At 31.1% G+C, this 27,321-nt stretch overlaps 1 protein-coding gene across 10 annotated transcripts; it reads left to right on the plus strand.

Annotated features, from left to right (window-relative positions):
• The first annotated feature begins 2 nt into the window (after positions 1–2).
• On the plus strand, positions 3–26,957 carry LOC148622231 (E3 SUMO-protein ligase PIAS2-like). Of its 10 annotated transcripts, none has more exons than XM_088571909.1 (15): positions 3–44; positions 2,570–2,730; positions 3,182–3,228; positions 4,897–4,932; positions 5,318–5,344; positions 11,475–11,612; positions 12,131–12,215; positions 12,703–12,753; positions 13,091–13,181; positions 14,699–14,833; positions 15,277–15,382; positions 16,362–16,435; positions 20,823–20,983; positions 22,728–22,879; positions 24,124–26,957. In XM_088571909.1, the coding sequence occupies exons 1-15, from the start codon at positions 21–23 to the stop codon at positions 24,786–24,788; spliced, it is 1,953 nt and encodes a 650-aa protein (XP_088428035.1). In that variant the 5' UTR covers positions 3–20; the 3' UTR covers positions 24,789–26,957. The 10 variants fall into 10 exon arrangements, with proteins under 10 accessions (XP_088428035.1, XP_088428032.1, XP_088428031.1 ...); XM_088571906.1 differs by having other exon boundaries at positions 7–44; positions 3,161–3,228; XM_088571905.1 differs by lacking the exon at positions 5,318–5,344 and adding an exon at positions 7,928–7,957 and having other exon boundaries at positions 7–44; positions 3,161–3,228.
• The last annotated feature ends 364 nt before the right edge of the window (positions 26,958–27,321 follow it).

Below are 27,321 nucleotides of genomic sequence, written 5' to 3' on the forward strand. Positions count from 1 at the left end.
GCGCAATTCAGCGAACAAACATGGCGGACACTGGAGATCTGAAGGTAGGTGATACTCAAATTTTCCCGCTTTTATCTTTATTTACTAAATAAAATGGAATAAACTAAGTTTATACTGAAAGAACATAGTGTGATGTTTATTTTTGACAACATGAAGTTTGATTAAAATCTGTTTGTTTTCGAAGAAACTTGATTTTTATTCCATTTTTTGACATCCTCTTCATATGGTCGTGACCTAGATTTAAAACCTAGAAGATTTTGACACATTACCCGAAAAATTGTGTATCAGTGAATCTCTAGTGTAATCTGTTGTTCAGAACAGACTTGAATAATCAGTTTACGTTTACAGTTGTGTATTTTTTCAAACTCATTTTTCTGGACATTGTCATAAAATCTCGAAGCGGGAGGTTTTCATGTTGTAATGTCAAGGTCATGATGATCTAAAAATAGACTTCTCCAGTATGATATTTTGTTGAACATTTCCTTTCTTTCTGTAAATTACCATGTAGACTGTATTACAGACTGAGTTATGGATGTGTTGTTGCTATGGTAGCAACTGCCTCAATTTTACATTTCCTCCAAGTCCAATGAATATTGGTAGGTTTCACTAGTCCTCATTATTTTATACTAGGTTTCTTGGTTCATGACATTATGTTTTAAAAACTCAATTTATTTCACTTATTTCATTTATTTTTAGATACTAAACAAATGCATCTTAACCAGGGGTCACGCTGGGCTTCGCCAATGTCGCAATTTGCGATTTTTTATTTTATCTGGCGACAAAAATAGCTAGTTGGCTAGGTTTTGTATATTCAAATTGACAGGAAGTTCATCGGCAAGGGATATTCTCTTAATTAAACAATTGTGTTGACACCTGGTCAGAGTTAATTGACTATGACCAATTTACAACTGAAGGCAATTAAAGGTAATTAGACCAGGCGACTGGACTGACAATATCCTCTTAGGAGGTGTCAATCAAATGTAAATATATCATTTAGCCAATCAAAACTCTCATCATCTGGTCAAAGGTAAACACAATTTAGGCCATATGCACGTGGCTACACACAAGTTTCGCAACCCTATTTAACCATGTAATACATTTAGAAACAGACTTACGTAATAACAGAATAAATTAAATCCAATTAACAATGATTATCCCATCAGGAAGTGTCTAAATAATTCGAAATGAAAGAATTGATAAAAGAAAATAGATGACATTTGTTTACACTTTTGCCATGTGACTTTTTTGGCGGGAAAATCGGTAAACAAATAGAATGGGGATTCCCAAAATCTAATTAAGGAAATGCTATTCAGATATCAAGACAATTAAACAGGGACACAATTAATGGTCCATGGTACAAACTGTAGTTTGATAGAAAATTTTATCACTTGAGAAAAAGCTCATCAAGTTTGTTAAAAATAATAAAAAAAAAGGTAAATTATATTGTATTAGGTAAATTAGACCATGAAAGGCAACTTAAGTGAACATGCATGTTTTAAAATCAGGGACTCTATGAGAATAGTAATATAGTCTTTGATGGAAGTAAAATACCCGTTTCTGGTGTAGTACTTAATATTTTATGCATACTAAAGTGACAGACTAGAGCTAAAAACCTGCTTTATACATGCATCAAGAGTGAATCTTGGGTACATGCTTGTCATGAATGGAGAATTGACAAAGATAATTCACCAGTGAACTTAATACTGCCTTTTTTTTTAAAAAGTACAATTTTTTTTGGGCACCCTTTAGCTCTAATTTCAGAAAACAGGCGACAAAAAATGGCAGCTGGCGATTTTCCTGGCGACAGAATTTTGGAAGCCAGAGCAGCCCCTGTTAACCATACACAGAATATATTATAACAAATGTCCAAGTTATATGAAAAACAATTTTGTGAAGATGTCTGATGTCCATACTTATAATAACAGACATAAGTGAATGTAACTTTTTTGTTCCATCTGCAAATTGTCATTCATCTTGTCTAATACTTTTATTATTATATTTATAATGTGTGAATGTAATAATACAAATGTATGTTGATATACAGTCTAAATAAAGCTATCTAAGCTAGCTATCTATCAATAATTATTTTTCATTATGACTGCATACTTACAGAATTTTCCTGAACATTGCCATCTTTTTGACAAATTTGACATTTTATCCTAGCATTTGTTAATGTTTAATACACATGGTTGTCATAAATGTTTTAAAATTCCAAGTGTGACTGTCTGTCAAGTTTGGGCCTATGATATCTTCTCCTATTTAAAAAAAATAAGTCTTTCCTATTACAAGTGCGTGTGTGTTTGTGTGGGTATTTCATCAGTACAGATTAAATTATCTTTACTGCAGTGTAGAGGATGCAGTATAATTGAGTCTATGATAATGACTATATATTATGAAACAAATAACAAATTTGTACCCCTCTGTAGTTTTTAAGTTTAAAATGTTTTTAAACTGTAAGTAATGAATACATGTAAATATTTAAATTCTTACTGTAAAGCTATAAAAATAAGATTTTTTAAAGCTTATAGTAATTGTGTTCATATGCATAACATATATTTTTTATTTGTAGCAAATGGTAATGAGCTTTAGAGTGTCTGAACTACAGGTACTACTAGGATACGCTGGCAGAAATAAAACAGGAAGAAAAACAGAGCTCATGCAGAGAGCTTTACAACTTGTCCAGAAAGGTGCTTCAGTACCTATACAAATAAAGATCAGGGAATTGTATAAGTAAGTATTGTCCTATGGCATGACATGAACTATTACTGTCTTGCCCAAGTTTTGCAATGATTTCATTCTTTCATACAGTTCTTTAAGATAACTTTTGATAGATTGATCCATGTACATATATGTATCCAAGCTACATAAAAATTAATGCACTTATAAAATGTATATAGTAGTCATTTGCATGTTAGTCAATTCTGCCATTTTACCAGCCATGAGACTGATATTCATGCATATCAAATGTTAAATAAATTAACTTATTTTTTTGTATAAATACTTAAATGTACAAAAATGTATGAAAATGATCAATGTGAATTAATTTTATGTTGTGTTAGTTTTGTAACTTTAACAGCCAAACAAATTTATAGTTAACAACATATTGTGTGCTCATTACTCAACTATTAATGGTTCAGCAAGAACTTTATTATCTTTTCAGTCAAATTTTTTCATCTAACAGGAGGAAGCCCCCTGGAAAGCCAGATGACGGAGCAGTATATAGTAACAGTAAGTTGATGTTGTGTACTTGCTTGTCTTTAAAACATGATGTCTGTTTTCTATTGACAATGTGGTTATTGATAATAGAAGGTTCCATCTACAATATTTTGCTGTCCCTGAAAACAGGATTTTTAAAGATTCATGCTAGATTCCATTTTAGACATATTCTTTTTAAGGATAGAATCACGAAGGACAAAAAAATGATGAGCCTTTCAAGTTTGAGTTTGACAGGTATTTCATTTTTTGAAAAGTAAATAGAAAACAGACACTGCCTACAGGTGATAGAAGTGTGGATAAGCATGTAATCAGTTATCTAATCTAACATTTAGTTTCAAAGCTTACTATCTAATTCATATTCTAATGCTTTTTGATCAAGTGTTTATGTACAGTGGTATTGTTTGCCTTTAATATACTTCCTAAATAAAGCTATTTCCTCTTACGAAATTTTCCCAATTTGTCCAACAAATAACAAAATATTATTCCAAATAAGATAATTGTTTTCCCAAGTTGTAGTAAGATGCTGGATATACAATGTAGTGTTTCTGTTTAAAATTGCATGCACTGACAATTATTTTATAATTTGTCTTTTTTATTGTCCTTTATGATATTGATAGTTTTTAAATTTTTACATCGAATTAAAGGATTTGTATATTTACTTCATTATTTAAATGAAAATGTATCACATTTTATCCCATTGAATGCATGTAAAGAAAAGGGATGGAGTAGTTTTGAAAAATGCAAACAACATCACTGACATACTTGTATTCTTTTATCAATTTTTGATTTTTTAAAGGCTGTTATCTGATTAAATTTAGAAGCATAAATTAAATAAATTGATTAATGAATTATAAGATTAGGTGTAAAAATGTCCTTTGAAGATTGCCTGTCAGAATGATCACTATGTATGTGTGTTAAATCCCTTTTATGCCACTGATTTATCAAGTTCTGCTGAATTTTGAAAAAAAGCTTACATGAGTTTTTATACAACCACAAAAAATGCAGTTGTATCATGGTTGTGGTGTTGTCGACTTTGTTAATTTTTCATTTCTGTGCTAAAGCTTAAGGTGTAGTGAGCCAAATGTCACAATTTTTTTTTAATGTAATATTGTTACATGCTACTGGAGGAAGCTTGCTACTTAAAATGGTGTAACTGGCCCTTGCCATTCTGCAAAAAACAAGGGACCGTAAGGGGTAAAATAGGTGTTTATTCAAAAATGATGTAGAAGGTACATTTTATTCTAACTGTTTTTGAGGTAATGGGGTACAAAGTGATCAATAAAAGCACCTTGAATACAGAATTTTTTACTTAAATTGAATTTCAAAACATTGTGCAATATTGTATTCAAACCAGTTGTTATATCCATAATAAGCTGACAGTCCCTATGTTTATGTGTGTCAAGAATTAATTTTGTGTCCACACTTACCCTAAGTGAACAGACTTCAAATGGCTATGGTTGTATCATGCTGCGCTTTTTATTTTAAAATTTCATCAGTTTTAATTTGAATTATGACTGTAGAATTTTTATCTTTTGTTACCTAGGTGTTTATTGTAACATGACTGTTCCTGTCCCTTTAAAAGGTCCATTTAGACTGTGTCTGTACCTTTTACTTGTTGAGTTGAAAGTTACTCTATCAAAGTCATAAGGTTGACATAAAGTTTTGTATATTTTGTTATAGGCAATCCCACTACATTTAACCAACCAAACTGGTTCGGTAAGTTATACAATAGTATTACCAATGGCCAGTCTGAAATTCTTTTCCCTGTCTTATATTGCATGGCCAAAATTCATAAGATTGGTACACTTCATGCAGCTTTTTCAGCAAGTTTCACAAGTATAACCATGTAATAGAGATTTATGATACTGAGGTATTTCAAGTACAGAACAATACGGGTAACACATTGAGATTTAGTTATTGTCCATAAACAGAGTGCCAAACTTTGTCAACTTGTAACTCCTTGTCCAAACCAAAGATTGCAACTATATTCGTTTTATAAGCAATCAAATTTTTACCACTTTAATTTGACCTACATTCCAAGCCTGTACATGCTGTCAAACATGATAAAATGATGAAAATTTGTGCACTATCTTCATTCCAGACACTGAGAATGTGCCACCAAAGAATGGTAAAGTGGGATGGGAGTTTTATTTATTTCAACATTTTTTGTTCACATTCCATTTCAATTGGAATCACTTCTAATTAAAACTTAAGTTATTGATATCTGTTCATCCTTCCCTGCATGGTCTTTTTTTTTCAGTTTTTTATATTTTTTTATCATTAGTCTCGTAACTGTCAATTTTTGATTAAGAGGTACAATGTACCAAGTACTTGAATTTGATTCCTGGAGCAATACTTATTACTTGTACATAGAACATAGTATCTGATAAGGTATCTTGCATAAAATTCAACTTTGCAATATAAAGAAATTATATTTGCAAGATAAAAGATACAATAGGTAACAGGTAACCTACTGGAAGCATTGCTAATACACTTAGTTTATTATCTCATTGACATGGAAGAAATGCTCTATATGAAAACAAGTTTTTAGAAATCTTTGTTTATAAGATGTCTTTTAATTTAATCAATGATTAAACTCCTCACTCTAGGCCTGAAAAATCTCAAGAAAATTTCCTCAAATCTTTATTTTTTTGTGATCTCGTTTGTCCAAATTTGACTAGAAGAAGAATATGAGGAAAATCTCAAGTTGCAATTTTTTAAAATTAAACTGAGCCACTGGCCTGTCAATGAATATTCAATGATTAATTTGAGTGCTTACTTATTAAGTGACAAATTGGTTCAATATTATTTTTCAACATGTCTCAAAAAGATTAGTGAAAAGAATAATGTATGATGTTTATTCCAAAAAAATATTTTGCTTTAAAGCTGCATTAGCTGTCATTTTTGTGAATTTCTGTTTCTGTTGAAATATGCATTAACTTTGAATTATTTCTACTAAATTGTACTTTTCTTGTACAATGTCATTTGATATCCATAAATAAAATGTTTTAAATACATGAAATACACATCTATATGTTTATTGTCTTGCAAGGCAAAAAATCGACCTAGATGAGTTTGTATGCACGTGACTGCCATGTGCTGTAAGGGTTGCTTCTTTAATAACAAACCTGATTGCATAGCGAAAGTGGTTATTCAACGACAAGGAAAACTGACCGACTCAAGCCTGAAAAGAAAAAGCTCGAATATAACTCAAGGATCTTTTTGAAATTTATGTATTGTGATATAATGCGGCTCAAATATGATTATTATTTATTTGAAAAACAATCGGTTTATTGGTTCTGGCAGTGTAAATCTGAGTTTAGGAAAGCTCAATCTGTGTCCATCTGCAAGCAGCTTGACTGTGCTTTAAAATGAAGCTATCTGATATAGTGTTTGTTAATAAAAATGACTTGAAAGCTAAAAGAAGAGGTCAGTAGTTTCAGCTGTCGAAAAAAATTTGATTTTTTGGGGGGTAGGGTTCATTCCTCGGACCCTCAACAGAGCAGAATTACTCTGTAGTACTCTATTTTGCCTGGAAACTGAATAAGAATGATTTGTCACCACCATTTCAATGACAACACCTTGTATTGACTACTTCCGGTTTATGGACAAACAAAGGCCAAAAATTGGGAAAAAATCCTCATTTTTTCACACGAAAGACCCTTCAGAGAGCTCCTGACACCCCCCAACTTGTGACAGTAACACATTTTATTTGGCTTCAGTAGCCTTCACAGTCTTCAGGCTGTAGGATGAATGTGCTTTGGTTCCTGTTTTGTTCCCGTTGAACCCCACAGGTAGCAAATAATGGCTAGTAATGGATAAAAAGGACTATTTTCAAGTGACAGACCCATTTTCATGTGTTGGCCCACTCACCCTCCTCACCCCATCCACTGCACCCCGTGATCACCCATCTTCAATTTATATATAACAATATCAGTACCATTGTGTAACTAATTTGCATAAGTTTGCAAAATAATGAAATCTAGACTTTTGTTCAGAAATGCGCAGGACGGCAAGGGTTAATTATTTCAATAGCATAACTACAAACTTATTTCATTGAATCAGCAAAATTCAGTGGAATCAAAACTGAGCAAATTTGGCAGCTAATGCAGCTTTAAGAAATTATTTACTAATTCTCACATAAATTGTTTAGATAAATCATATAAGCTTCATCTAATACAAATTATGTCTTATCCTGCGTTTCCATTAAAGTTGTCTGCAACTTTACAGACATTGCTAAATTTAATTCTCACAATGAAAATTTTGTATGGTAAAGTGAAAACACAAGCAACAGTCAAATTTTTCTACCAAATCCATTTTTCCTGCCCTTGCTACCCGACAGATTTTGTTATTTTTACCTCAGTTGTCAGCTTAAAGGCATATTTTTACGACTGTTGAAAATTATCAGTAAATATTAATGAACAAATAAGTCTTCCAGATTTTTACCTGAAATATTTTATGTGGAAGCTCATTATTAATATGTAGATCTTATAGTTGTTTTTATTGTTAAGAGATATTTGTTACTTTGTGGTCATGCATGTTACAGTTATTGATAAATTTGTCAAGACATGAAAATGAAAAGTTAGTTTTCATGATACTTGTTGTATTTTATTCAAACTTTTCAGCCAGTTTCAAACAGTTTAATGTTATAACATACTAATTAAAGAAATGAAGTAAGATACATTTTCTTTTGGAAATATTTATTTTTCAGTGAAACTGGAAAATGGAATGAGATACCGAGGTGAATACAATTATTTTTTGTACTGTCACATAGAATACTGCTTCCTATGCATGTTAATACTCCCTTCATGCCTGTATAGTGATTTTGTAGATTTGTATCTTATATTTATGTATTTAGCTTCTTCTGTTTTTCACTTTAAAACATTTTGATAAAAGAAACCAAACCAATTTCTTCTTTAAAAATTCCCAAGATGTTGAAAAATAAATGTTGAAATTGTTCATTTTTATTTGAGCATACATACATATTTATATGTCACATTCAATAAGTACATGAAAATACTTTCAAAATTTCCAGGATAATATTTTTACAGTCTGTCTTGTTATACATGGACTTAAAGTGGATGTAAAATTGAACTTGAATGAAAGTGTTATATGTAATCAAAACTTGCATGAACAAAAAATGTACTGGGATGTTTTCAAGGTATTGTTATCTTTCCATAACTACCGGGTAGTAGTCACTGATTTGTGTATGACAAGGCTTTAAATTTTCTGTGCTCTTGACAATTGAAGTCCATGCTTAATGCAGATGGATTGTAAGTCACATATTGACATCATTTTATTTGGAGTTTTTTTGTTGTGCTATAGAGTATAGATGTTGTTATGTCATTGATACATATAATTATTAGTGTGATAACATAACATAGGTTTAAACTTCAAACTTACATTCCCCCCTTCAACTACTGTGCTTTCTTAATTCTTTCATCCTTCAGTGATTCTGTTGTAATTTGCAGAGTAGTTACAGTTAAACAATTTGTAATTGTTCAATGTATGACATTACAGGAAATGATTTGATTGAAAATTTTTAAAAAGCTGTAGAAAGCTTTCAGTATGTTGTTTTCAAGAATTTTTATCCATACAATTTATGCAGGCTTTGCTTTTTTTAATACATATATTACTTTTAATTATGAAAAAAAACTAAAGCAAAGGCAGATGTACTTTCTGTTTGAAGATGAACACGTAACAAAACTTTAAAATTGTTGCATTTTGTTTAATAACAGACGTTAAGATTTCTACAAACGTTATTATTTTATTTTAGCAAAGATGGCACAATAATGAATCCCCCCAAGTTTTCCTTGTCTTACCTGTTATGTCTCTGACAAAGCCTAATTTCCTCTTCTGTAGGGACATAAAACAATAGGTAGCAGTGCTCTTGGATTTCAGAAAATATTTAAAATCCGATAAAAAGTTTATTTGGAGTTAACTTTCCAGCAAAGGAAATCAACATACAAAATTTACAAATCAAACTTTTCTTGACGATTGAAATAGTGTATCCTATTTTTTAACCCCCAAGGGTGAGTTAACTAAGCAATGCATTGCATACAATGGTTGCAACCTCATGTTACTTAAAATTACAGTTGACAGTTTTATGTGCAGTGAGCAAGACTTGTAACTCACGAGTGAAGTATGCAGCATCTGGGCTTGGGACATGTGAATGTGTTCACCAAATCATCCTGAAACACATCCATTACTAAGCTTTATTTTGTTTGGTTTTTAAGATAGGAGGAAATGTTTGGTATATACTTGTAAAAGTTGAATAATTTACCTATTTTTATAGGACTTTTAAAATGTGGTCATAAATGACAGTTGTTTTCCATAGCTATTCCATGTCCAGACAATGACTTCATCATTAGTGAATTTTTATGAACTTATACAAGAAGCAATACTCCAAAAAAATTTTGGGGTTTGTGACTTGAACTAACAAGGAATTATGGACCAAATATAAGCAGTTTCATTATGTTGATAGATAAACTTGACTTTAAGGTGCACTATACAGTTGCATTAAGGCACACTGTGTTGCACACCAAGTGACCCCCGTCAAATTTTGTAAAACTTAGAATTAAAAGTTGAAGTTTGGTGAATATATTGTTTAAATGTAGTTACGCATTTATACATAGACAGATGTAATGTACATAATGGTAAACAGGTGTTATTTAAATGAAGAATGGTATCTGGAACGTTTCGGTCCCCTGCCGTATTAGGTTCTCTCCTAAGTATCTGATGGCTGATTTTCAAAATACCTTATTTTACATGAAGTTTTGGAGCTAAAATTGTGAGAATGAATTGAAAAGGGTCTTATTATTTTTACCCTTTTTCCACCTACTCCATGCATGCTTTCATCCTGTGGTAGTAGTGCCTGATATTTCATAAAACATAGTATTTGGCTGTTAGTTTTTTAAAAGGCATCCCTGATTTGTACTAAAACTCAGTATTATTTATTTCAGTATGTTACCATGGCTATTGGATTTTATAACAATAATCACTAAATTACTTATAAATGACTTGAACCTCTGATCAAATTCCTATCCTGTGTCAAGTATTTATTCAATTGAAATTCATAGCTGTATAAAGCTTGAATGATGGTTCCATACTTGCCTTAACTGGTCAGTGTTCAACCTCAGCTGTCGTATCAAGCTGTGCCCTACAAAGCAAATTTTTAAAGACTTATTGTGAAATATGAATTATATACATCTATGCTTGATATGTAGTATTTTAGCATGACCATTCTATGTGACAGTACATAAACAATTTAATTAGGAAATTTATATTTATACCACCTCAACTCATTGTGTATTCTAGTTTCAGTCCATTTAGTAAATTTACCAGGTATCATATTAAGAATTTTCATATTATACATGCATGCTATGTGCACATTGAGCTGGAGGGAGTACATATGTTTATCACTGATTTCTACTGAAAAAGGATTTAGCAAAATTTTTAAAGCTGTTATGTGTACTAAAATTGTCAACTCTGCTCAGCCACATGTTTAGCATGAACTAGTGATATTACAAAGCCAAAAAAATTCAAGATTGTAAGAATGATGATTTGAATATTTAAGAAAACTGTCCAGCATGTCATACAGTTAAAGATACATGTACCTGTATAATCACATTTGCTAGAATATCACTATGGTGTCACTAGTTACATGTATGTAGTTATATGGATCAACATTACTGTTCTAATTATTTGCACATCTTATAACATACACAGTATGGAGGATTTTAAATTACAGATTTGTGTTATATGATTTGTTTATTGTTGAATATCACTTATGACAAGTTATCATTGATTATGTTTCAAATTTGAATTGTTGATTTCACATTTCTATGTTATACATGTACATAGTACTTCTATAAAACAAAAGTTTTCAAATTCATTGTCATGACTGTATAGTTATTTCACTACCACACACACTACTGGTAATTACTGTTTTGTAGTACTAAAACATGTACAGTAGATAAAGCAATGTTGTATCGAAATAAGCAGTTTGGTTTGAGCTATCATTTGGTGAGCACAATTATAAAGATGCTATGATGAAATTGCAGGGGTCATGAACTCAGTTGTAATGTTAACTGTATCCATGGTAACAGTTACCATCATTACATGTGGTAGAGATGGTATATTTGTTGCTGTAGATGACATCGCAATATTCTGAGCTATTTAAAATAAATGGAAGCATGAAACACACACTAGGTACTTAAGTGAAAAGGAACATATCCACATTAATAGAACTTTTTCAGGTGCCCTTGATTTTTCTGGGGGAGCCAGCCTTGTACAGCCTCCATCATCTTCAATGTTTCCTGTTCATCCTGATGTACGACTGAAACATCTTCCATTTTATGATGTAATAGCTGAGCTGATGAAACCTACAAGCTTAGGTAAAGTGATTTTGAGAAAGACAAATAAAAAGGAACTGTGCCACATTGTGAAGGATTTTCTGAACACGAATATTGTTATTCTTTTTCATTATCTTTACTTGTGATATCAGTCATATCATATCATATAAGAGGCTACATGTAGAAAGGCAACAACAGGTGATATGGTTCAGTAACTGTATTAAGTTTAGGTTGACCAAGTTAAACATACATTACATTGAACTGCATGTGTCAGAAGATAAAAGATACCAACTCATTACAATTAAAGCAGTAGAACCAGTGTTCTTCCTTGAAAATTCAAATGACATTCTGGTTACTAGAAAATTTGTATAGTACTTGTATCTTAATTATCCATTGATGTTTTTGTTTCTCATGTTTTGTCATAATTTATAAAGAAGTACAGTTGCAGTACTATTTAATGTGGAAGAGATATAATGTAAAATATTTAGTGGTTACTCGAAATACTTTGTATGCATGTATAATTTGCATGTACAAAATGTAATTGAATAATTTAATTTCAGCCCCCAGAGGATCATCAAAGTTTCAGGAAACACATTATAACTTTCATCTGACACCCCAGCAGGCACAAGATATTGCGATGTCAAGGTAACAGGACTACACATGCTTCCTTCAGTTCAAATGTAATAGTCATTTATACTTGTATGAAAAAAAAATGCAGGAAGAAAAAGCAATGTTTTATGAAATAGCTGTTGTAGATTAAAAGCAAACAGATAGATTACAAGTCAATAATTAAAGTGTGCAAGTGTTGCAGGGACAGTGGAGAAATTTCACACAATAACTATATTGACTTGACTTGAGAAAAAAATAATGCACATGTCTTGTGTTAAATTTATGTTGTTTCACCAAAAGCAAAAAAAAAATAACAGGAATCTACTATTTGAAAATATGTATTGCTACAAAAATTGAGCAAGTAATGATTAAATGTATCAAAGGATTATCAGAGAGGGTTATTTAAGTTCATGTTATTGATTTTCCATCTCTAAGTACAGCATGTTCTGGTATAATTTACCAAAGATCAAATTATATAAAAATATACAATTATATTATACTTTGAATCATTATTCTTTTTCAGAGATTTTAGACCTGGTGCCAGATGTGAATATATAACACAAATCCAGTTACGGTATGAGAATTTATGAAAAAGATGACTTTTCAGCTTGTATTAACTTGTTAGGATTGATTATAATTGACAAACTAGAATAGTGATCTAACAAATCTGATTTCTTACAAACAAGAAAAAGAATGAATCATCTGGTTTCAGCAGCATTCTTCTGTCATTTTGATGAACATTGTATAATTAATGTGTACATTCAAGTTACCAAGAATTTTGAAAGTGTATTAATCTATGTATAAAGTGTTATAAGTTAGGGCACTTACAATTATCTAATGTTTGTGTGTATTAATCTATGTACAAAGTGATTTGAGTAAGGGTACTTACAATTATCTAATGTTTGTTTCAGCTTTTGTTTGTTAGAGACAAGTTGTGAGCAAGATGACAATTTTCCACCAAGTATATGTGTCAGAGTTAATGGTAAATTGGCTCCTTTACCTGTAAGTATGGGGCTTTGAAGGAAATTCAAGGCTCTACTGTAAGCTTCAGTGTATAATAATAGAAAAGGCCTTATTTTGCTGAGAAAAAAATTAGAAACAAAACAATGCAACAGTCAATAAAGATATTTTAATTTACCTCAAATTCATGCAATAAGCATGTACGTTAGTATACCAAAAACACCTTTAAAGTGTTCTTCTATGTAGGGATTAAATGTTACCAAACACAGGGTTGAAATATTATCTATAATAAAAATTGTAACAGTGTTGAATATAAAACTCAATCGTTGAAAAAATAAATTATTTTGGCAAAAAAATTTACCTTATTTTTATATGAACTTTTGTGGTTGTATAAAGCAAGTATTGTTTTCTTATCTTAGTTTGCAGATCCTCTCATATTCTAATCTTTAATATACTGTTATGGTTTATTTTATATTTGGTTTTCAAGTTGATTCAAACTAGGGTCCAAAATGAAACTCTTGATGTTCTTTGAACACATTTATTCTCAGATATACAAAGAAACTCATATTCACAGATGTATTTATCCATGAATTAAGTGTTTGTACATGCCTTCACTAATCAGGACTTGTGTAGTCATATAAAGCTGTACCCAGCAGAGAATTTTTACAAGTCTTTACCAAAGCTCATGGAAAACATCTAAAATGTAGTCATTTGTTGAAATGAAATGTGTCAAAGAGGCCCTTCCAAAGAGTGAGAAGTAAATTACACCCGAATTTTTATACAAAGATAAATAGTGAATACACATTCAGCATAGGTAAGTTAGGAAAAGATCAATTTTTAGCAATTTTTAAAAAAATTTCATTTGACTTATTCATCAAAAATATACCTAATCCTTTGTTAACTATGATGAAAGTGCAGGGGTCATGAACTCAGTTGCTATGTTGACTGTATCCACAGTGACAGGTTTCCTTTTCTACATGTGGTGGAAGTGGATTGTATGTTGCTTAGGGTGACACTGCAGTATTCTGATTTCTACCTTGTTTGATCTATGTATCTTGATGTACTTCAAAAGTCTTAGATTCTACTATTTTGATATTAAAGAACAATTTTAGATATTGGGAGGAATGAAATCAATAAATAGACATAGGGTCATGAAACAGAATATATTTAATATGGATATTGGATATGAAGTTTATTATTTCCAATTGATTTATATCAATAATGACACAATCATTGTCAAATTTATAATTTATATTGTATAACATCTATTATAGAGGCCAACAGTAATCTACATAGATTATTACCTTAGAACCACTGAGGTCTGGATTAAGACAAAGAGGGAATGATCTAGCATAAATCACTTGGCGCTAATATAGAAGTTAAACATTGGACAACTTGGCATGCAGACAGACAAGTTGTCCCAAGTCTACTGGTTTCTAGGATGTCACCTAACTTGATAATTGACATATTTATGCCTCTCTAGCTGAATTTTGTTCTTTTACAGGTTACACCTGCCTCATACTAAATGTATAACATCTATAACCAAACTTTTTTTGTAGAATCCTATTCCAACAAGTAAACCTGGTGTTGAGCCTAAAAGACCTGGGAGACCAGTTGATATTACAACATTTTGTCGTCTATCACCGACAATGCCCAACCAGATAGATGTTTCATGGGCAACAGATTTTGGACGTGTTAGTACATAGATTTTGAAATGCCTTGTTATATCAGACCTGATTTTCCTCTGCTGGAAAGTGGATTCTGCTTTTTCAAATTTACAATTATGACTTTTATTTTACTGTTATTTACTTCCAATTTTGCCAATTTCTGCTTTGTTAGTTGACCTTGATAGATCAGGTCTGATGGTATGGATGTATAGTATTTTCTTCAAATTCCCAATAAAATTCCATTGTAGTGGAAGAAAAGAATTGATGTTATTACCTATTTGATATGTTGAAAACATGCTATACAAATTCAGTACATATGAAAACATGGTCAATTTGAATATGATTTTTTTACCAGGATTATTTATGTCTGAGATTTGAACTGAAATTTTCTCCTCAATAAAATGCTATATTCATGCATCTATTATGAATTGCTTTCAGATAGTCCGAATGTTTATACTTCCTCATTACAGGGTTACTGTGTAGCTATATATTTGGTGAAGAAATTATCATCTGATACACTTATGATGAGGTTAAAACAGTTTGGGAACAGACATCCAGATCATACCAGAGCATTAAGTATGTCCATTCTCAACTTAATCCCTTTATAATAAAATTTACTCCTATGTTGACAACTGAACTGTCCGTCTTACTAAGGGGTTATATACATCCTTATTGTCACTTTGAAATGATCTTGTCTCATTATTGCTAAAACCATGCATATACTGGAAAACAGTTAAGTAGTAGTCTTTATAAGAATCATACAAATTTTGTACTATTTTATACACCTCAAAAAAGGCTACATATTTTTATTTTATTTGCTTTATACGTCTATATGATGAAATGTATAATTATTCATTCCAATTTGTCTGCTCTTAGGAGATAATCCACATCGAAAATCCAACAGTTCTATTGTATTTAAGTGTCATTTACAGAGTTAACTACTCTTTTGAATTCTACTAATGTACATTTTATATTATTTTTACCCTAAGAACAAGGGTTATATGAAAAGCCTCATGTTAATTTCTGTTAACTATAACATTTTGAACAAAATATCAAAAATAAAAATTTGTAGGCAACCATGAATCACATTTTACATGATTCTTATCTGGAGTCTGGAGTGCTACTTAATGCTAAAATCAGGGATCAGGACAAAAGCCACCTGTATAAATACCTATTGTAAAAATCCTATTTACATTTAGGGAATAATTTTCTTAAACTGAAATTGTTTTATTTGAGTATAACTACAGTATAAGAATACATAATCTGTTGATATAGTTTTTTGAAAGTAATAGCAAATTAATTCTTGGAGATTTTTTAAAAAGATGAAATGAAACAAAGTGAAGTTAAATACTTTTAAACTAATCATCTACAGTTTACTTTTCCTTAAATCATGTCCACAATAAATTTCTTTGCATGCTACAATTTCCACAAAGGATATTAAAAAACTCCCAGCACTAACAGCACTTTGACTTTAATATGTGAAATTGCATTTTGAGGAAGAATGTTTCTTTGTGTGCTTATTACTATGTGAATGAACAATTTTGTGTTTTTGCAGTCAAAGAAAAATTACAGAGTGATCCAGACAGTGAAATAGACACTACAAGTCTCAGAGTTTCTCTTATGTGTCCAGTAAGTTGATATCATTTCACAAGACTTAATTTGGTCCTCTACCATCTTCACCTTAGGGGACTATATACATCAGTTTTTTCATTCCCTCATCTCACCACATATTTTGGGGACATTTTTTCTAAATGCTTGAGAGACATTTTGTATGTAATTTATCATAATTAGGTTACAGATCAAGTGTTTATATGTTTCTTCTTTGACTATTTTGACAATATTGCTGACTATTTACTTAATAAAACTTAAAATACTTATTATTATCAAAATCCTCACAGGTGTTCAGTAGGTATTTTTATGTGAGTGTATCTAGCTTACAAATTCAGTATTTGATCTATTTCAGTTATCTGATTTTAAAAAAAAAAATTGTAATTATTTTTTTTTATTTAAAACATTTCATAAAAACAAGACTGACATTTTCTTCAGTTACACTCTTTACCTTACCAAATGAAATTAACTAGAATGTTGAAATTGAAATTCTTGTGTGATTGTTTAATTTTCGACACATTCATAGTCCTTTTATTTTCATTTATAGACTAGTAGGAGACTGTTGTATTGTCCTTAAACTATACACATGAATCTTTGAGAAAGTTGAGGCTTTGGTGTAATAATAAAGGGGCTTCTGGTTTATACAACAACAACAAATAATAATATTTTATTGAAGTGTCACCATTGTTTACATTATATATTACACAACAATAAAAGAACATAGTTATCGTAGAAGATGCCAGCCGATAACGGCTTATGAGACACTACGAATAAAACAAACCACAGAAAGCAAGATAAAAAACATTATATACTATAATGCTTAAAACAATATACTAAATGATTGCATCTTTTCATCTGTAAAACAGTTTATGTACACAACTGGCTAAAACTAGAACCATTTCTAAATTTGACATGAAAATTCAAGTTTGTTATCAATATCTAAAAGATAAAAGTCCTTAATAAAAACACAGGCATTGGTGAATAAATCTTCTGGTAAATCTGAGTAAAAATTCCATTCAAACTGAAAATGTTACTCATCCTCAGTACTATTATTGTTACAGTAAATACATAAACGTTCATTCAGAGGTATAGGTGGTCTATTATATCTGCCAGTCCACTTTGAGTTGTAGTGGACCAGATCCTGACAAAATATGTTTGTGATTTTTTACAAATTTAACATAATCTTCTGTACAAATAGTATGTTTAAACAATCTATAAAATCAAAGTTTTTGCCATTCACAGATACATTGTCATTTCATACTTCTTCATACCATTACTCTCTTTCAGTAATACAAAGAGATTCCCATACATTGTTCAACATCATGTGCATCATAAATTAAAATATATTTGTGACCAGAGATATGTCCGATTACTTTCAATGTAATTGATTAAATTACAATTACTTTGTCAGATGTATGATTAAATTAAATTAATGATTACAGCATTTCTGAAAGTAACTGATTAAATTAATTATTACATTGGCAAATCAGGGATGTCATTAGAAGCCGGCAGCCGGCAAAAATCGACGGCTACTCTTTCAAACGTCGCCGGCTACTTTCGTACCCCACAAAAATAAAATTCATGAAATATTCTTCAAGACCCTCTTTATATAATATACTGACAATATTCATCCACAAATATTAAAGATTGCACTTGAATGACGCATCGGTGTGACTTTAATGCATTGTTTGGTTGCTAAAATAAATAGTCCGCGTTTTTTCCCTGTTTCTAAATATAGACTTTCTTATTTTTACCGAACTAAAAATACTTCGTTTCTGGTCAGCCTGTGACACAGGGACAATCATCTATCTGTAGTTTTTTGTCACCAGGGCCAGCTAAGGCCAAAAAGACAAACAGTGACAATGGTAGATATAAATTAACAATCATATTATCGATGATATTTAATATCTTATTTTAATTCAATAAAATACTAGCAAGGTCATTGGGTATGACAAGTGCCATTTTTGTCAAAACAAAATTTTCAACAAGATTGGATGGATTGATGGTTCAAGCGTGTAATGAGAGAAAAGATTGATATGGGAGTGGTTAATTATGCTAGTTAGCAAAACAATTTAGAAAAAAAAAATAATTAAAATCTCAAATTATTTATAATTAGTTTGTGTTTTTAGATACTTGTCATCAAGAAAATTTAAAGGAAAAAATGGAATGAATGTGCATGTGACAAAGACATTTATTTGAAGAAAGAAACAAAGCAAAAACTTAGCAATTTTGTTGCCCCGTATTCACTTGCAACTTTATTCTTAGTTAGAAAAAATATGACATTCATACAGGAAAAAAGGAAATGCATCGTAATGTATGTAATATTGTATTTTGATTTTATTTATTTTTTCTACATCTAGTTTTCACCCTAAGATTATGCATTCTTTGTTGTCACTTGTCTTAAGTGGAAAAAAGAAGGGTCTATGCAATGGGGAACTTTTCAATAATAAACAATTTGTTCAAAATTAAAAAAAAATATCACATTTTTTAGGCTTAACCAACAGAAACTTGTATAAAAATTGTAATCTTATTGTCCTGTACAATGGCCCAGGAGAGCCCTAGAATGCAGGATATTGCACCATTTACCCCGGACCCCCTGCTGTAATGGGCGGCTTTGCCGCCTACTTTATCTAATTAGCCAGCTACTTAAAAACTTAGTGACATCACTGCAAATAATCATGATTACATCTGATTATGATGAATTGCAAATGACTATGAATGAATTGAAAGGTCTGGAACATTTTGTTTATGTTATTTATATTTTTCTTAAGGCCTTAAATTCTTTGAATTTTACAGGTAATATTATTTTTTAAAGTGAAGTAGAACATCAACCTTCACTAGTTTATTAAACCGCATAGATCTATAAAATATATACAAGTTCAATATACAAACCGTACCCTCAGAAAACCAGTCTTCCCTACGAACCGGCCTTTTTCAAAAGTCTGATATACCTTAAAACCTGTGTGTTTTGTCTTCAATAGACCGGCCACCCCCTAAAACCGTATATCAGCCATTTTTTTTCACAGTTTTAGTGACATATTTCAAATAAAAACAACCTCTCAATTCCGGCTGCCCAGTTATTGTTCACTTGTAATATATGTGTCAACAAAACTAAATGATTACGTAATATTATGTAATTAATAATTCATTCACTGATCGGTTTGCATTTCATCAGTGGACAGATGATAATTAAAGGGGACAGTAGTTTAAACAACAAATTTAATCTAGACATTACATTTTGTCACTGGTTGGCTGTTAATTGGTGTGTATACACATCAGGCAACCAGGGTCATTTAACAGTACAGTCTTTACGATCTTTTAACATTCAATTAATGTGACCTGTACCCAAGCCAAAACAACGTAGGGATGAAATTATTAGACTTTGTTGATAGGTAATTTATGAAAACAATACATATAATTAATTACCATCAGTATCCCTTTGATCTTGAATATACATTCTTTCAAAACTGTGAACATTATTTTGTCTGCAGTACCGTTTGTAAAATTAAATCATTTACAAATGATGCAAGCTTTGAATAGTAATATAAGGCCAAAAGTTTTGAATTGGCATTAAACATGTCTCAACCAATAAACTGACAAGGTGTAGGGTTATAGAACACATTAATTGAAACAGCTCTTAGAATGCATTGCTATTTTTCACTAAACCAGACACCCCTATAAACCAGCCATTTTTTCTTGTCACAGTGGTGGCCGGTTTGGAGAAGTTTCACTGTAACAATTTGTGAATTTCATTTGAATTTTAAGAACCACTGCGCTCATTTTATATATATAAATAAATATATAAAATAACCATAAGACCCTTGGTTTTTACTTTCATACTTACAAAATTCATTAAAACAATTGTATAAGATCTTCTGATAGCTCTTACAAACATTTTTTCATTAAATAATTAGATTTTTTTGCATGTTGGTATTGAATTAATAATGGTAATACCTTCACAAAAAAAGGAGAAAAAACAAATGAAAAATTTACACAAAGAAGCATTGAATGATTAACAATCATTTTACTCTTTTTTTGTTGTTGACATAATGCCTTATCCATAGATACTCTCTGTTTGCGATCTAGCTCTAAAACTCTATAATCCCATGATGATTCATGTCTGATAGACCATGCATGTATCTTTTTACATATCACACTAGTATCAATGTTCTTCAAAGGATTTCATAAAAGAAAAATTTGCATTTTTAACAATGCATCTCCTGAGAGAAAACCCATATCCCCTCTTGCAGCTAAATTACTGCTTCTCCTAGTTATATATGATAAGATCCAATATCTGCCCCTGGATTGCAGATGTATTTGTATTTAGAAAAATCAGTAAGGAGTTGAAAGTCTCTTATTGAATGTCCTATGTATTATCATACAAATTTTGCATGTTTTTTTTTTTCAGTTGGGTAAAATGCGGATGAGTATTCCCATTCGAGCGAGTTCCTGTACACATCTTCAGTGCTGTGATGCAATGACATTTTTGATGATGAATGAGAAAAAGCCAACCTGGATGTGTCCTGTGTGTGATAAAATAGCTGCATTCCATAAATTAATAATAGACGGGTAATGAAATAAAAACAAATCTTGTGTATTGATACAGTTTACACCAATTTAATGTAGCAATGCATTGATACTGCAACATCACTATCGCATCTGCTGCAATAAACTTATGTTGTAAATATTGGATTTAGTCATTCAAAGAGATATATTTTTATTCCCAATAAACCACTTTATGGAATAAGTTCTTAATTTAGGACAGCTATAGTTAACCCAACACTTTAATTAATTAAAAAAGAAGCTTAATCAGCGATAACTACGTACATATTTTATGGATGACATTTATCCTGTGAAAAAACAAAAGTAAAAGGTATATTGAAAATTAAAAGACATTTTTCTGGACAGATCAAATATATGTAAATGAAGTATTTGTTAAACATGGTCAAAAAAACTTTTTGTTTGTCTTATCAATTCATACTTCCTAGATTAATGTTAGATAATACATTCATGTAAGTCATACTTAAGTTTGACATTTAAATGCTTGAAAGTAATATTGGTGATAAAATGGTCACAAAATATTAAAAATTTTTATGTATGAAAGATTTTGTTTTTTTTGAAAGAATTGCCATCACCTGGCATCTGTAGTCTTCGTCATCGTTAACAATTATACAAGACTCTTCTCCTCTGAAACTACTTGACTAATTAGAACCAAACTTGGTATGAATGTTCCTCGGGGTATCCTGCATAGAACTGATGTGGGGATTTTTTATTTGGCCGCTGTTACTAAAAATAGAACATAGGGGTCAGACAGTAGTTTTTCACGTATATCTCCTGAACCATTAGCATTAGCTGAATTCTGGCTATAGGGTTAAAGTGTTCAGCATGATGAGATCTATCTCTGGTCAAATTTTGGTTTTAATCTGTTAAGCCATATTGGAGTTATTGCCCTTTTTCAACGATTTTTGCTATTTTTAATGTTATTTCTTTCAAAAATCTTCTCCCCTGACACTACTGGACCAATTGAAACCAAACTTGGTATGAATATTTCTTGGGGTATGCTGCATAGAAACGAAGTGGGGATTTTTGATTCGTTGATAAACAGGCCGCCGTTACTAAAAATGTAACATAGGGGTCAGACAGTAGTTTTTCACATATATCTCCTAAACCTTTAGGTTTAGCTGAATTCTGATATGGGGGTAAAAGTGTTCAGCATGATGAGATCTGTCTCCGGTCAAATTTTGGTTTTATCTGTTAAGCCACGTTTGAATTATTGCCCTTTTTCAACAATTTTTGCTATTTTTAATGTTATTTCTTTCAAAAATCTTCTCTGACACTACTTGACCAATTCAAACCAAACTTGGTATGAATGTTCCTTGGGATATCTTGCATAGAACTGATGTGGGGATTTTTGATTTGTCGAAAAATATGGCTGCCATTACTAAAATTGAACATAGGGGTCAGACTAGTTTTTCACATATATCTCCAAAACCGTTAGGTTTATCCAAATTCTTTCAGTAGCTGAAATGATCCATATTATTAGGACTACAAAAGTCTTCAGACTCCTTGTTAGAGTTATTGCCCTTGAAAGGGGAAAAATGACTTTTTTTTTAAATAGTTTTCAGTCAATATCTTGAAAACTATGATAGATTAAAAGAAACTTTCAATTGTTGAAAAGATCTTGTGATAAATCCTACCAAAGATGAGTTAAAATTGTTGGACAACTTCTTGTTTAATTTATTGCCTTTGAAAGGCAAAATTCAACAAGGTGAGCGATTCAGGCTCCTGGGAGCCTCTTGTTTTTTTTTTTCAGTTTATTTGTTGAAATTTTGAAGCAGGCTCCAGATGTCAATGAAGTACAGTTTAATCAAGATGGTGAATGGAGCAGAATAAGCACTAAAAAGGAAACCCATGTAATTTCTAGTCCTGTTATCAAAAATACAAGACCAAGTCCTGAAGCTAAAGGTAATATTGCAGATAGCTTTTAGGTTGGTTATTTTAAGATGATTTATCATTAAAAATTCAGTTATTCTCATTAATAAAAGCTTAGAAATATGGGGGTTTTACCTGTGAGTGTTGTCTGAGAAAATCTCACAGCATTAATTTTAAGAATTACAAATTTGATAGTTTTCAATTTTATGCTTTCTGCTAGGCACAATATTGGAAGTAGAAAAGAAACCAATATTGATATAAAACTTAATTTTCAGTGAAAGATTAAAGCCAATTAAAATAATGTCATGGTGTTCATGTCCTGTCTAGTGTCTTACTAAGATGCATCATTTCCTTTTTCAATAAACAAAAAATAAGACCAAAAAACATATCCTGTATCAATTCTTCTAGCTATGAACCATGTAAAAGGACATGCATAAGTTTTTGTGGCTATTAATATTTTTTAATATTTCCATAGCTCATATTGATTTGGATACAAAGTGCCCTGATTGGCAAGAAATTAAGTACAATTCTGCCTTAAAATCAGGCAGAAGCTTATGATTATTGATTTGTACATTTTTTAATCCCCAATTTTTTTTTTGCTTGGAAATCCTTCAGTAGGCTTCAAAGGAACTGTGTTCATTAACCCTTACCCTGTGGGAACCGTGTGTGTGTATATATTTGTGTTCTGGCAGTTTTATTTTTAGCTTTGAAAAGCACAATATGATTTCATATGCAAGCAGAGTGAATGTGCTTTAAATTGAGCTATATTATACAGAGTTTTAGCAAATAATAGGGACTTGACAGCTGAACAAGAGATTATGAGTAAAGAAGGCCATAAAATTATTGTGATTTTTTGAGGGGTAGGACTCAAGTCTCGGTCTCTAATAACAGCAGAATGGATACATAGTGCTTGCATTTCAAAAATATTCAAGATATATAGCAGATCCAAGAAAATGAACACAGTAAGAGTTGTATTAAGGATTTATTTAAATAGTTTCGTTGATTATTTTGAGATATGAAGACTCACCTCTTTATTGGTTTTTAAACAGACTTGTACTTAATTTTAAATGCATGCCAATTTTTGTTTATGAATTTATTACTTGTTACCAGTTTTTCTCTTTTGATAATGGAAAAAAAGATCAAATGATTTGATAAAAAAGTGCATGCTGCATCAATCAGTCAAGGTTGAAAGCTCACCAAGGAGCTATTTCCTTGTTAAACCGTGTACTACCTGATCAGTTTTGGTTTGAATGATTTTTATCTTCATCTCCTTGTAGGTGCTTCCCCAGAAAAGAAACCCAAGATGGATGTGATAGACTTAACATTAAGTAGTGATGAAGATGATGAAGGTGCATGTACACCACAACCTGCACCATCAAACACAAGTTCCTGTAGTCCACGGGTAATCAGCCTTGATTCTCCTACTCCAGTTAACTCTACAATATCGTCTGATTCTCCTATACTATCTTCACCTCGTTCAAATATTGGTTCTCCATCACCGGCAAGTTCAGTGTCAAATTCACCAAAGTCAAACAAAGGATTATCACCGAATAAATCACCATACCGACCAGCCTCAGCTGCTCGATCTCTCTCTCCGGTTTCGTCAGATGGAACCATCCCAAATCCTCCATCACCTTCAGTGCCAGTCATGCCAAAACCACCACCAACATTGAGTTTCCCAACAGATTTTCCACCACAGACAGGTGCACCATTACATTCACCATTGGGTGCACGGATATCCCCCATTACACCACCATCATCATCACTTCCTCCTTCATTCCAGCCTTTTCCTTTTCCTCCCCCTGCCCCTGTGTCATTACCTACTGTCCAACCCCCGTATCATGGTCATTACTCAAATTATGATCCTCCAGCTCCAGGACTTGACAGAGAAATTGAGGACTTTATAAGAGGTATTGTGTGGGATAATCCAAATTATCGGTAATATACTGTTAACTGTTATACAGATGTGACAACAACGATAAGTCGTAACTAGTCATTTTTTAGTGGAAGCAAGCATTAATGTTCAGGGAATACAATTAATTTAGCTGAAATACATTTTAATCATTATCAAAATTCAGAATAATGAACTCCTCATATATATACTTGTTTTACTTTGCATTTTCCCCTTCTATTTTTAGATATTTTTTTTTTTAAAGTAGACGTCTTGTTCATTTTGCAGAAATCTTTTATTTTTTGTTTTTATTTATGACAAAAGATGATCGAGGGAAAATGTTGACTCTGAATACTGCAAAATTATCTGTTTTTATAATTATGTCTGATAAGTTAACAAAAATTGAGTATTTTTTATCATGTGGTATGACTGGAAATGTTTTAATGCACTTGTTTTTAATAGGCCCAGATGAAAGTTGACAGATTACATTGTTCTTCTTTATTTGTCTGCAAAATATCTTTATTTTACGGTTTTAGTAAAAGTTCTGTTTTCACATGTTCAGTTCTCTGAAGAAATTCATGACTAAATTTAGCAATTGATATTTCAATTTAAAGTGGGCAAGGATCATAACACAAATATGTTAAATCTTTTCACTTTTTACTGACTTAGAACCAATGAAATGTCAATATGCTGAATGAATATGTTAAATTGTGGTTATGTGCCTTCACTATAATACAATAGAGCAATAATCTGTTTACTTGATATTAAAAAAAAAAAAGTGTATTGACATATTTTTAATGTTAATTTTATCGGAAAATCTTACTGCACTACTTCTGTTAATTGTCATAGAAGAAGTCTACTTGAAATGGGATTGAGTTTAAGTTATTATTTCAAGTAATAACAGGGGCCATAACTACTAGTAAGTTCTATGTAGATATTGTAACAGTGAAACCTGTCTAAACCAAACCTCTTCAGAAGGTCTACTTCAGTTTTAGATCCAGTTTAAAATTCTTTTAAATTGAGATGTAATGTCAGACAACAAAAGTATGCTGGTATTCAGGGTTTAGTTTTGACATAATTCACTGAACATGGGTTAATACTGTGGATGGCAGTTTACTGAATTATAACAGTTACACAAAATCAAATTTGTATAGAATGCCAAGAGATAATTAAAGAATAAAAATTAATTGTAGCATAAAGCTCAAAGGTCAAATATCTTTTTCACACATATTTGGCTCAAACTTTTTAATATTTCACAGAAGGGTATCCTATCTTTCAATGGATTTAAGTTTTGTAATTCAATTTCAACCTGTTCAGTGGTCCTACTTGTAGTGATAATTCTGGGCAACTGTCAACATCTGTATCTTCTATCTACAGTACATACATGTCAGTATCTGTCTTAACAGTTCACAATGCATGATATATTTTGTTGATACTTCACATGTTATCATCAGTGCATATTTGCTCTTGTGTTGTTCATCTCATTTGGTCCATCCATTTGTACTTCATCATTGCCATTATTCTGTATTACAAACCCTTGAGAAAAGTTGATTTGAATGTCTATTATGATGTGTGTAGTGAATGTTTATTGTTATAAGTTTGTCATAATTTATCAGCAGTGTTTTCCAATATTGCTGTAACAGCTATTTCTATTTATTTTTTTGTAAATTATTGAATTGTGGGGGTTCTTTTTGCCGATCTTGAACTGTTATAATGTGAAATTCTGGTCTGAAATTCATTCTTAATTTTTTCCTTTATAGGGTAATATAATTTAAAATTTTAGGCTTAGTTTAATTTTATGTTTGCGAACCTGCAGTATACTGATTTGGATCATAGTAGTCGTACAATGTATTCTATCTCATTTTGTTCCAGCAGTTTTGTATCTCATTGAAAATATTTTCATTTTTATTTCATTTTTTTTTTTGGTACTTCATAAATGATATCATCTATTTCATGTTTTAAAAGAAAATCCTCATTTTGCCTTCTAATGAAATGGTTGGTTTGTTGTATATTTTCATTTCATCTTCAGAAATGTTAAAATTTCTTTGTTATCAGAATATATTTATTTATTAAAAACATGTCATAGATGATGATGAAAGATGTTAATAAGTGTGAAAGTTCTGTAGAGTGAAAGATGTGAAATTGACATTTTAGTCGTAAATATGTAAATACACTGTGCGGAGTCACTTGGGTCATTGATCATTAAATTGTTGAAACATAGTTTTGTTTGGTTTTTTATGCTGGTGTACCAAATTGATAAACAATACTACAAATGTTATACATAGTCCTCAGGTGAAATTATCTCCCTTTCAGGTGGCAACCCGAAATTAGATTTAAAACTTACATAAGAGCAGAATAGCACTGATTTTGTTTATTTTAATACAGTATTGAGTAACATTGAATGTTATACCACAGACCACAGACTTTGTATAATGTTTGTAGTAATGAACAGCCTGCTAGAAGTTCAACATGATACCTTCAAATTCTTTGATCAAACCAGAATTATTTGAAGCTTTATTTTGTGTAGGAAGTTGGAGATTTTGTTGCCGATTAAGTTTTTTAGGTTAATGTTCTCAAGCTTTAC

The sequence above is a fragment of the Perna viridis genome, chromosome 3 (assembly GCF_037379345.1).
Source record: "Perna viridis isolate PV_CMFRI_1.1 ecotype Kerala chromosome 3, ASM3737934v1, whole genome shotgun sequence".
Lineage (NCBI taxonomy): Eukaryota > Metazoa > Mollusca > Bivalvia > Mytilida > Mytilidae > Perna > Perna viridis.

What these genes read in the sequence shown, in the direction of transcription:
- LOC148622231 (XM_088571905.1), top strand. Translation starts at nt 21, where the DNA reads ATGGCGGACACTGGAGATCTGAAG. An exon ending in AAATGGAATGAGATACCGAG is followed by an intron (nt 7,958 to 11,474) that starts GTGAATACAATT and finishes GAACTTTTTCAG; the next exon opens with GTGCCCTTGATTTTTCTGGG. An exon ending in GATGAAACCTACAAGCTTAG is followed by an intron (nt 11,613 to 12,130) that starts GTAAAGTGATTT and finishes ATTTAATTTCAG; the next exon opens with CCCCCAGAGGATCATCAAAG.